General features: G+C 44.2%; 1 protein-coding gene across 2 annotated transcripts in view; it reads right to left on the reverse strand.

The window, feature by feature from the left end:
- The window catches only part of SARM1 (sterile alpha and TIR motif containing 1), a 75,651-nt gene that overhangs the window by 20,074 nt on the left and 42,262 nt on the right, over positions 1-13,315 (reverse strand). For both annotated transcript variants that reach the window (XM_040338352.1, XM_040338351.1), the window contains exons 4-5: positions 9,421-9,633; positions 7,351-7,442 (exon numbers count right to left, since the gene is read on the reverse strand). In XM_040338352.1, coding sequence (XP_040194286.1) covers positions 7,351-7,442; positions 9,421-9,633 — 305 coding nt within the window. The remainder of the gene's footprint in view (positions 1-7,350; positions 7,443-9,420; positions 9,634-13,315) is intronic.

The raw sequence follows: 13,315 nt of genomic DNA on the forward strand, positions 1-13,315 counted from the left end.
CCATCGAACAGAGGTCCGCGCGTAAACAATACGCGGGGCGTGTCCGCGGTGTCGCCGCGTCGATGACGCGGTGTCGCCGCGACAATGACGCAGCGACGTGGGCGGCCTGCCTTTAAAATGCTTCCACGCATGCGTCGAAGTCATTCGACGCATGCGAGGGATGGCGGGTGGCCGGACATGTACGGTAGGTCTGTACAGACGACCATACATGTCCGGGCGGACAGGTTTCCAGCGGACTGTTTTAAAGCAAGTCCAGGAAACAGTTGTCCGCTGGAAACCTGTCCGATCCCCCCGAAAATGGTCCGCTCGGGACTACACACGGCCAAACATGTCTGCTGAAACTGGTCCGCGGACCAGTTTCAGCAGACATGTTTGGTCGTGAGTACGGGGCCTAAGGGCTCGTACACACGACCGAACATGTTTGCTGAAACTGGTCCGCGGACCAGTTTCCGCGGATATGTTCGGTCGTCTGTACGGCCGACCGGACCTGATTCCCGGCCGAGCGGACAGGTTTCCAGCGGACAAATGTTTCTTAGCATGCTAAGAAACATGTCCGCTGGAAGCCTGTCCGTCGTACATGTTCGGTCGTCTGTATGACTCACCGGACATGTCTGCTTGGCCGAAAGCCCTCGCATGCGTCAAAGTGATTCGACGCATGCGTGGAAGCATTGACCTTCCAGGGTTGCGCACGTCGCCGCGTCATCGTCGCGGCCATGTCACTGCGTATCCTGTCCGTGTACAGCCATCAGATCAAATGTTTCCAGCGGACATGTCCGATGAAAACGGTCCGCGGACCATTTTCATCGGACAGATCCGGTCGTGTGTACAAGGCCTAATGCCGCGTACACACCATCACTTTATGTGATGAAAAAAAATGACGTTTTTAAAAACGTCACTTTAATTGACTGTGTGTGGGGGAAAACGTCGTTTTATGTCTTGTAAAAAACGACCAAAAAAAATTGAAGCATGCTTCAATTTTATGTGTCGTTTTTCAAAAGTGCACTTTTTACTTCACAGAAATTGACCGTGTGTAGCAAAAAACGTCGTTTTCTAAGACGTTTTTTCATCCACGCATGCCCAGAAGCTACTTATGAAGCAAGCTTCAATGGTAAAACGTGGTGGAACGTAACCTCACTTTGCAAGATCATTGTGAGAAAACGATGGTGTGTAGGCAACTTCGTCTTTGAAAATTGAAGTTTCAAAAACGTCATTTTTTACTTCACAGAAAGTGTCGTTTTTTTTCATCACATAAAGTGATGGTGTGTACGCGGCATCAGAAAGGGAGCGTCTAGCAGACTGAAACAGAATTAAGCTGGTCATGGATCGAAAATTCAGCCTGGTGCAGCCGGGACTTGCAGCATTTTGATCCATGAATCGGGACAGTGTTTGAACAGAAGTCAAAAGATTTGTAACTCTGTTCAGTCTGTCCTGTGGTTTACACATATATGGCACACTACAAGGTCACACTTATTTCTTGCTTTAGCATCCTTACCTGAAATCAGCATTAATACCTCGTTACATTTAAGGATCGCTGACATAAGGCCATTGTGCAACATGCAGTAACGCACTGCACATGTGCTTTTGTGCTGTGGTTACATTAATTTGAAGGCACCCCAACTCACCACAACAATGCACCACAACACATGATATGTGTTTCAGTGTACTACAAAAAAATGCTGCAAACTTTTGCACATTAAAGCGGGAGTTCACCCATTTGTAAAAAAAAAAAATTTCTTCCCCTAGATTCCTGCTCGTTTGGTCTAGGGGAATCGGCTAGTTGTATTAAAATATGAGCAGTACTTACCCGTTTTCGAGCTGCATCTTCTTCCGTCGCTTCCGGGTATGGGTCTTCGGGAGCGGGCGTTCCTTCTTGATTGACAGTCTTCCGAGAGGCTTCCGACGGTCGCATCCATCGCGTCACTCGTAGCCGAAAGAAGCCGAACGTCGGTGCGGCTCTATACTGCGCCTGCGCACCGACGTTCGGCTTCTTTCGGAAAATCGTGACGCGATGGATGCGACCGTCGGAAGCCTCTCGGAAGACTGTCAATCAAGAAGGAACGCCCGCTCCCGAAGCCCATACCCGGAAGCGACGGAGAGGATGCATCTCGTAAACGGGTAAGTACTGCACATATTTTAAAATAAATAGCCGATTCCCCTAGTAAAAACGAGCAGGAATCTAAGGGGGAAAAGTGCCCTCTACGGGTGAACCCCCGTTAATGTGTCTTGTGGCCCATAAAAATTATTGAACAGACCCTTAGCAGGGCATTTATTCGGTAAGTAGTACAGCTAAACCAGACTGCAGTAAAGTAATCTTTTTTGTGGTAACAAGGTTTGCAGGTCACAAGATTGGCTGAACAAATTGACAAATACTTTGTCAAGTAAAACAGTAAACATATGTGTCCTGGACAAACATAAACCTTAGCCCTGAACTCTTCACCGAAAATTCAAAAATATCCCAAAAACATTCACAAAGAAAATGCACACACAACGTCCACTGGAAAGTGATATTTTTAGTTATGTGATCACCTGCCTTCCAGTGTATATTTTTTTAATAGTGTACTTGTACAGCTAGATCTCACTGTCACTATTACAGCCCCTGTTCCTGCCTACCTGGATGTTTTGGGAGTTCCTGATTACGTTTGTGTAATCCAGGATCTTCTATTGCATTCTGCATGATATAAAATCATTAGATCTAAAAGGAAGAATTATACTTAAAATGTACAGGGTCAATTAAAATGTCAGCTCTTGGTACTTGCTGCCCTAGGCCTGACTAAACTCATGCAACCCCTAATTTAAATATGACCCACCCCTTCCTGTCAAGGTCACACCCCTTCCTGTTTAAGACCTGCCCTGAAATTTTCCAGTGGGGACATTAGTTCTGAGGGCCGTGTGTGTGTGTGGGGTGGGGGGGGGGGGGTGTCCCTTAATCTGCAGCGATTTCCTCTCACTTCCTGTTTGGCTATGGGGCATAAAAAAGAAGGGAAATTAACGGATGAAAAAAAAAAATTAACAATCCAAAATGGAAAAAAAAGTGTTGCAAATAGTTCCACTTTAAGCACAAAGGGCCAGATTCAGAGAGAATTACGTTGCTCCACGGCGGCGTAACGTATCTGATTTACGTTACACCGCCGCAATTTTACAGCGTAAGTGCCTGATTCACAAAGCTCTTACCTGTAAACTTGCGGCGGTGTAACGTAAATCCGCTTGGCGCAAGCCCGCCTAATTCAAATGGGGCGGGCACCATTTAAATTAGGCGCGTTCCCACGCCGAACGTACTGCGCATGCTCCGTCGTGCATTGCCCGACGTGCATTGCGCTAAATGTCGTCGCACGGACGTCATTTGTTTAGACGTTAACGTAAATGGCGTCCAGCGCCATTCACGGACGACTTACGCAAACGACGTGATTTTTTTAAATTTCGACGCGGGAACGACGGCCATACTTAACATTGCTTAGAACACCTAGGAGGCAGCCCTAACTTTACGACGCGTATCGCTACGGAAACAACGTAAATTTAGATCGACGGGCATGGCGGACGATCGTGAATCGCCGTAACTAGTCATTTGCATATTCTACGCCGACCGCAATGGCCTCGCCACCTAGCGGCCGGCCTAGAATTGCATCCTAAGATCCGACGGTGTAAGTCAATTACACCTGTTGGATCTTAGGGCTATCTATGCGTAACTGATTCTATGAATCAGCCGCATAGTTAGGACGGGCGGATCACAGAGATACGACGGCGTATCAGGAGATACGCCGTCGTATCTCTTTTGTGAATCTGGCCCAAGGTTCTGCTAAATTTATGGCGAACTAAGAGATATAACCATGCCATGGTGTAGCAGATATCATATAGCACAGTGATGGAGGTATGTGGTCCCGGCAGTGAGCAAAGGAAGGATTGGGGGCAGGAACAAATAAATCCATCAACAGAAATAAAATTAAGATTCCTTAATATGTACAACTGACACAAGCGAAGGATTGCAGGAGAGTCCTACTACCTAACTGACAGGTATAAGTGACCATGTCAGTGTCCCTTGTATCGGCAGCAGTGCGGCTGCTTTATCAAGGCGCCAGACCGGTTTGTCTTGCGGCCCAGTCCACCTCATAAGACTGGCGCTACACAAGTGTAGCGCAATTGAGCGGGGACTCTTTTCATGCTGCCCCCTGCAAAGTGCTGCCCTAGGCCTGGGTCTTGTTGGCCTAAGCCAAGATACAGCGTTGGGACTCCCTAACCATCACTGGCATCTTCTCTCCAGGTACTTCTGGGTTTCAGTCTTCAGCCAATTGGCTGGCAAAGGGATGATGTAATTCCCGCAGATGTCTGCAGTCATCCCAGCACACTGTCAAATGTCTGTTCTACTCTTGAGAAATTTACTCACACGCCTTTAGGGGTATAAATGGGCTTTAAATTTATCGGTAAAAGGACCACTAACCCACTCACCAATTACCATCCTATTTGTGGCCTTTAAATCACGTCCACTTCACTAGTATACAGATAACAATATAGGGGCCTGCTGTGTGTTGGTGAATTTCAGCATTTCTGCCTGCTATGCTCTAACTTTGCCATCAGCAAATTTGGCTGGTGATAAACTTTCATAATTCTACATCATTACTATGCTGGCTCAGTCACTATGCAGACATTTATTAAACTTGCACTTGTTACATGCAACCGCAGTGTTAAATTAATCAGCATTTATAATACTGCAACCAATCAGTGATGAAAGACACAAATTTCACCAGTACATTGATCTAAGTGACTTTAAAGCCTTATCAGTAAACATTAAGGTGGAAAACAAGTTAAAGTAATCTTGTAAGTATGTGTCTTAAAATGTAATGTAACTGCTGTGTGCTTGGAAGGCTTTTGGCAAAATGCGTAGTTATAAATATAACAGGGTGTTAAGATGGCCATACATAGATTGAAATTCTGCCACATGTATGGCCACTGTGGTTGAACAACCGATCAACTTCTTTTCAACCACCTTGACTGTATTTTGACAAATATATATACCAAACCATAAAAAATAAAAATCACAAAGCATGGAACAAAGGAAAGCTGCGCTGCAATATATTCACCTTTGAGTGTAAAAACAGAGCATCAACAGCACAGAATACAAACTAACAAGCGCAGCTAATGCGTTTTACACCTGGTTCAGTGCTTAATCATAGCTAAAGTGCTAGACAAACATGTAGGTATACAGTAATATATATAAATATATATATATATATATATATATATATATATATATATATATATATATATATATATATATATATATATACATATATATATATATATATATATATATATATATATGTACATACATATATATATATATATATATATATATATATATATATATATATATAAACATCCAAAAAAAAGCATGTGTGATATTGATTGATAATTGACAGAATTGAAAAAACCTGTGAGCATCCAAGTTAAATACCCAAAAATGTGTCAAATAAGTAAACATGACCACCACAGTGAGTTCTATATTACAAATATACAAAAATACAAAAAACATCTACACAAACTATAAAACTTTTAAATGTATTTAAAATATATATATGTATATATAAACATATGGACTGAAGAAATACATTTTCTCCAAACACACACACACACACACACACACATACACATACACATATATATATATATATATATATATATATATATATATATATATATATATTATACAGTATATCACAAAAGTGAGTACACCCCTCACATTTTTGTAAATATGTTATTATATCTTTTCATGTGACAACACTGAAGAAATGACACTTTGCTACAATGTAAAGTAGTGAGTGTACAGCTTGTATAACAGTGTAAATTTGCTGTCCCCTCAAAATAACTCAACACACAGCCATTAATGTCTGAACCGCTGGCAACAAAAGTGAGTACACCCCTAAGTGAAAATGTCCAAATTGGGTCAAGTTAGCCATTTTTCCTCCCCGGTGTCATGTGACTTGTTAGTGTTACAAGGTCTCAGGTGTGAATGGGGAGCAGGTGTGTTCAATTTGTTGTTATCCCTCTCACTCTCTCATACTGGTCACTGGAAGTTTAACATTGCACCTCATGGCAAAGAACTCTCTGAGGATCTATAAAAAGTTATTGTTGTTCTACATAAAGATGTCCTAGGCTATAAGAAGGTTGCCAAGACCCTGAAACAGCCCGATGGCCAAGACCATACAGCAGGTTTAAAAGAACAGGTTCACCAAAGTAGTTGAGTGCACGCGCTCAGCGTCATACCTAGAGGTTGTCTTTGGGAAATAGATGCATGAGTACTGCCAGCATTTCTGCAGAGATTGAAGGGGTGGGGGGTGAGCCTGTCAGTGCTCAGACCATACGCCACACACTGCATCAAATTGGTCTGCATGGCTGTCATCCCAGAAGGAAGCCTCTTCTAAAGATGGTTCACAAGAAAACCTGCAAACAGTTAGCTGAAGACAAGCAGACTAAAGACATGGATTACTGGAACCATGTCCTGTGGTCTAATCAGACCAAGACAAACGTATTTGGTTCAGAAGGTGTCAAGCATGTGTGGTGGCAACCAGGTGAGGAGTACAAAGACAAGTGTGTCTTGCCTACAGTCAAGCATGGTGGTAGGTGTGTCATGGTCTGAGGCTGCATGACTACTGCCAGCACTGGGGAGCTACAGTTCATTGAGGGAACCATGAATGCCAACATGTACTGTGACATACTGAAGCTGAGCATGATCCCCTCCATTCAGGAACTGGGCTGCAGGGCAGTATTCCAACATGATAACGACCCCAAACACACCTCCAAGACAATCACTGCCTTGCTAAAGAAGCTGAGGGTAAAGGTGATGAACTGGCCAAGCATGTCTCCAGATCTAAACTCTATTGAGCATTTGTGGGGCATCATCAAACGGAAGGTGGGGGAGCGCAAGGACCAGTTCTGTGATGTCATCATGGAGGAGTGGAAGAGGACTCCAGTGGCAACCGGTGAAGCTCTGGTGAACTTCATGCCCAAGAGGATTAAGGCAGTGCTGGAAAATAATGGTGGCCACACAAAATATTGACACTTTGGGCCCAATTTGGATATTTTCACTTAGGGGTGTACTCACTTTTGTTGCCAGCGGTTTAGACATTATTGGCTGTGTGTTGATTTATTTTGAGGGGACAGCAAATTTACACTGTTATACAAGCTGTACACTCACTACTTTACATTGTAGCAAACTGTCATTTCTTCAGTGTTGTCACATGAAAAAATATAATAAAATAATTACAAAAATGTGAGGGGTGTACTCACTTTTGTGAGATACTGTATATGTGTAATGTTTCATACTAGGCTTTCATGTCTCTTTGTATATTACGCACTGACCTCTTCCTGACGATATTGGAGGTCATACCCAAATCTTCTTTCAGGTCTGTCTCATTCAGCCTCAGCAGGAGGTCACCATCAATCTGATATTCCTGTCATAAACAGCACAGTGTTACATAGAGATACATAGGCAGACAGCATGGACATATACTGTGTTCTGACTCCAACAGCACATGGGCAATGCAGTTGCATTTGTGTATATGCTTTTCTCTAGCTAAAGTGATTGCAAACATATTTTTCTTTTAAATAACAAATGTGTCATACTAACCTGCTCTGTGCATTGGTTTTGCACAGAGCAGTTTGATCCTCCTCTTTTGGGGTCACCTGCCAGCGCTCCTTCCTCCTCCTCTTTGCCCCCATAATAAACCACTTGCTATAGGGGCATTTGCACGGGCACGGTCCTGAGTCACGCTGTGTGCGTCCATTGACACACACACAGCTTGGCTTAACCCTGCCCCCACTCTCTGCTCATTGGCTTGTATGACATCAGCAGGAGCCAATGGCTCCATGTCCAGTGAAGAGAGAGAGAGTGGAGAGAGCAACGGCCCTGGATCGAGATCTTGTTAGTTAGTATAAAGTGGTGGTGGTTGTGTGTGTGTGTGTGTGTGGGGGGGGGGGGGCTTGGTTGCATGCACAGAGAAGGTTTTTTTTACCTTAATGCAGAGATTGCATAAGACATTCTACCTTTGCAACCACTTTAACCACTTAACGACCGCCGCATGTACATAGACGTCCACAGAATGGCACGTACAGGCAGATGGGCGTATATATACGTCCCTGCCCTTCCGCGGGTCCGATCGGGACCCCCCCCCCCCGGTACATGCGGCGGTCGGAATTAGCCTGGGAGCAATCCAGGGTGAGGGGGCGGCTATTTGTTTCTAGTCGCCCCCTCGCGATCGCTCCCCGGAGCTGAAGAACGGGGAGAGCCGTATGTAAACACGGCTTCCCCGTGCTTCACTGTGGCGGCTGCATCGATCGAGTCATCCCTTTTATAGGGAGACACAATCGATGACGTCAGTCCTACAGCCACATCCCCCTACAGTTGTAAACACACACTATGTGAACCCTAACTCCTACAGCGCCCCCTGTGGTTAACTCCCAAACTGCAACTGTCATTTTCACAATAAACAATGCAATTTAAATGCATTTTTTGCTGTGAAAATGACAATGGTCCCAAAAATGTGTCAAAATTGTCCGAAGAGTCCGCCATAATGTCGCAGTCACGAAAAAAATCGCTGATCGCCGCCATTAGTAGTAAAAAAAAAAAAAATTATAAAAATGCAATAAAACGATCCCCTATTTTGTAAACGCTATAAATTTTGCGCAAACCAACCGATAAACGCTTATTGCGATTTTTTTTACCAAAAATATGTAGAAGAATACGTATCGGCCTAAACTGAGGAAAAAAATATTTTTTTATATATTTTTGGGGGATATTTATTATAGAAAAAAGTAAAAAATATTGAATTTTTTTCAAAACTGTTGCTTTATTTTTGTTTATAGCGCAAAAAATAAAAACCGCAGAGGTGATCAAATACCACCAAAAGAAAGCTCTATTTGTGGGGGAAAAAAGGACGTCAATTTTGTTTGGGAGCCACGTCGCACGACCGCGCAATTTTCTGTTAAAGCGACGCAGTGCCGAATCGCAAAACCTGGCCTGGGCATTTAGCTGCATTTTGGTCCGGGGCTTAAGTGGTTAATGGTACTGGTTATGCTGCCAGTCCAAGGCCACTGTTTTAACTGCATGTATTTGTCTGTAACCCCCCCCCCCCTTTCCCCCTTGGTATGATATAATTCCATCACCTCATTATTGAGCTTTTCTATTCTTCCTGCAAGGCACACATTGAGGCTAGGAGAAACAAATATTAATTTTGACCGCCTTAAACACTTCATTATCACTTCTACTGCATCTTATTGTTTGCCTCAAACGTTCTGCATGCAATAAAAATATTCATGGATGCCAAATGTTTGGTGAGTTCAGCCATCTGATGAAGATTGGCATAGAGGTCTCAGGAAGGGATAGGTCATTATTACAACTGGAGTCAGAATATACTGTATGGCATTACGTACCATAAATACTTTCAAGAACTTGTCAAAGCCAATCTGCTGCAGCCAGTTTTGAACTTCCAGAGGTTTCCAGTTAGGTACTGAGCTTGCAATGCGGGACGGGACCTCTTCTCCCATCATCCGAAGGGCTTTTTTAGCCAGGGCAGAAACCGTACAGTCTACTGAGTAACAAACAATTCGCCGTAGGCTTTGTGTAGCTCCAATTTCATTGAATATCTGGAATAGTAAACAAGACTAAATTTACAACATGAAACCAATGAGGCTTAAGCCTAGTACACACTATTTCCTTTTTTGCGTTTAACCCAAAGAAACAGAAGAGCTTTGAATGAGCCGTTGTACCAACTATGCAATTTTAGTACAGCATTCTCCCCCACTGAGCTATTGTGTTCTGACAGGGGGACGCCAGAACATACGGGTCGGTCGCTCTCAGGCATTGGCTGAGAGTGCTAAACAGATGCAGATCGGCAGACCTTTTTTAGTCAAGCCCAGTCAACAGAAGCTGGCCGGCTTCTGTCATATTGGCTGCCATACACATGGCCAAATGTCTTTCGTTTTCTATTGAACCAGCCAATGCTGCCCAATATTTGGCCTGTGTGTACGGACCTCAAGGTCACTTACAGGGCCAGTTTTTGGGTATAATATTCACCTTCCTGCAAAGTTTCTATTATGAAATGCGAGTGTATAGTATAAATACATACATGTGTATAAATACATATAGGGCTAGATTCACGTAGATCGGCGCATCTTTAGAGCGGCGTAGCGCATCTCATATGCGCTACGCCGACGTAACATAGAGAGGCAAGAACAGTATTCACAAAGCACTTGCTCCCTTTGTTGCGCCGGCGTAACGTAAATTGGCCGGCGTAAGCCCGCCTAATTCAAAGTAGGAAGGAAGTGGGCGTGATCTATTAAAATGAAGCGTGACCCCATGCAAATAAAAGGCCGAACGGCGCATGCGCGCGCATGCTCAGAATCACGTTGCATCACAGGGATGCGCGCTCACGTGAGGACGTGACGTGACGACGCGATGCGCTCTCGGGTGGGGGAGTGAAGAGCTATGGGACTGCTGAGAGGAAGGACGGACCGCGCCGAATGAGAAGGGGAGACGGCAGCTCCGTTCGTGGCACGTGATGTTCAGCGGCTTTCCATTGGACCATCGGACCAAATCGCCTCCTGTGGTGCTAAGGGCTGCGGGCGGCGAGGTGTCGCGCCGCGCCGCAGCACCGGAGAAACGGATACAGGACGCGGGGTGAGTAGAGGGGGGACGGACCCCGCTGACCACACCGGCTTCGGATGGGACGCTGGCCCGCGTTGGGGTGAGTGAGTGTACTGAGCCAGCGTGCACGCAGAGTCCAGGCAGATATCATCTACACCCCTCCTCTCAGCTGATCCAGACCTAGAGGTATATTCGAATCTGGGACTTAATTTTGTTGCTTAATCAGATTGTCTAAACCAGCGATTAGAAACAGCAAGTAAATGCAGGTTTATGGAGAAAAGAGATGTATTTAGCTATGTGGGATTAAATCAGAGCTGAAATATATGATATGGTCACAGAACAATGCAACACAACTGAAACACTGGAGAATGGAAGATCAATAAGGGAGGCAAATGATAACCTTGAGATAACCAGCTGCCCACGCTAAATAAATTTGTATAGAAGGAGGGTTAAGATGTGTCACCATGGATAAACGGACTGCTACAGACTTTCCATACTCTACTTGACTGGGCAGGGACTATTTATAGCACATGTGAAGTATCTATAATTGGTAAAATCGGCACATACTTTTTGAACTCAAATTCTTACCTGCATGCCCCCCTAGAAGTCTGCCCATTTGTAAAAAAGAAGGGAAATTTATTTTTCTTCTTTTTTGCTTGCGGGGAAATTTATATGCCCCATTCCTCTTGGGGAAATTCTAGGCACCCCTGGTTTTGACTCCTCTCCATCTCTTTTTTTTTTTTTTGGGGAGTCCCCTAGTCTCCTTGGGCGTTTAAACAGTAGGAAAAGGGAAAGATCCCTGATGTTGCCCCCTCCCTCTCCCCCTATCCAAAGCCCTAAAACTGATTGGTAAATAAGGGAACTTTGTCAATTCATACCCCTTGCAGATACAATCACCATTGGCTATAACTGACTAGGAAGAATTTTAGGGGGGAAGGAAAAAAAAAAAAAAAAAAAGAAGGAAAGAAAAAAAAAAAAAAAAAAAAACGGGGACAAGCAAATAACAGGGGAGGGGGCGAGGAGAGGGGAGAGAGGAGAAGAAGGAAAGAAATAAGGGGGAAATACAGGAGAAACAACGATACCCCACAAAACAAAAAAGACTGGGGATGAATAAACCCTCTGGATATATTACATAGGGATCCTTGGTTAAAAACTAGGAAAATTCATATAAAACATGGATACGAGTGAAGAGGACCCACAAATGTAGGATACTATCGGTGCAATCGGTGCAATTTGAAAGCGGGGTCACTGGAATCAATACTCCATTTGCTCTTCTTTATCGACGAGACCATATACTTAGGGAGTCCCTCGGTACCCTTTGGTTCGGAAAAGGGGTCACTGATTACGTCTATCCCGGAAGTATCTCTAGTCCCGGATTTTAAAAATCCTAGACACTCAGACGACCGGAAGAACTGACGGTCAATACGCCTCTCCTGGACTAAAAATAGAAGGGAGTGGGGGATAAAAAGGAGAAAGAACTTTGGGGAGATTTGGGGATCAAATTCTGTCTCCTCCTACTAACCCCATAAACAAAGGATTGGAAGGTGACCCTTTTATCCCCTCTCTCTTATCCTGCTCTCTGTGTACATAAATATTTGGACATTGGTACACTGATAAGTGTTGGTCAGCGTTGCTCAAACGGTTAGAACCGCCGAAACCTGAGATAATAGTAGTAGGGTAAGAGTTAAAAAAGGGGGTAAAGGAGGAGAGGATAGAGTTGGAGCAGCAAATCCCTACAAAGCAAACCTCCGGCCCAACCCAGTCTAGTACTTCATTTCGATCTCTCCCATTATATTGATTTGTATATCAATTGGGGGAATAAGAGGTCAAGCTGGGGAAGAGAATCAGAAAGAAGGAGACTAACATGAGCAGGATGACGAGTAGATCAACAAAAGGAGGCCCCCCAACCACCCCAAGTAACACCATAGCAACAAGCTCAATAAGGCCATTTGTAACCAGAGGGGAAAGCCCGCGGGCGCTTGGAGCCCAGAGTGTAATTAAGCAACAACAAGGGAATAAAGTTAAAAAGGTTGAAAATAAGAAATCCCAGAGTGACAATTCCAGAGAAACATCTATAGAACTAAGAGAGGAGGGGCCTACTGGAAGTGCTCTGGAAAGTAGCAGGATGGATGAACGAAGCACGGACACTCAATCCCCCACAAAAGGAGAAATGGCAGAGATGCTGTTAAGATTAGAAAATGTGATAAAAAGTGAAATACAGAACTTAAGGACCGATTTCGGCCATATGCTCTCCAGAATAGAAACAGCAGAGGAACAAATAGAGAAACAAGAACGGGAATCAATTACACTAAAAGCCCAGATTGATCAGATTCAACATCAACAGAGGCATATTCTCTATAAATTGGAGGATCAGGAAAATAGAAGCCGGAGGCAAAACTTAAGGATAAGGTCTATACCAGAGAAGAGGGGCGAGGACCTCAGGATAATAACACAGACGATATTTGGTCCATTATTGGAAAGAACAATAGACAATCCAATTAGGATCGAAAGGGTGCATCGAGTAGGAAACCCGAAAAGAGTGAACCCCGAGCGATCAAGAGATGTCATAATAAGGTTCCGATTTTATGAAGACAAAGAGGCAATTTGGAAGAAGCTGAGGGGGCAACCCCCGATAGTGTTTGAAGGGACGGAGCTGCAGATTTTCACTGATGTGGCCCCAGA

Source organism: Rana temporaria, chromosome 2, assembly GCF_905171775.1.
Source record: "Rana temporaria chromosome 2, aRanTem1.1, whole genome shotgun sequence".
Classification (NCBI taxonomy): Eukaryota; Metazoa; Chordata; class Amphibia; order Anura; family Ranidae; genus Rana; species Rana temporaria.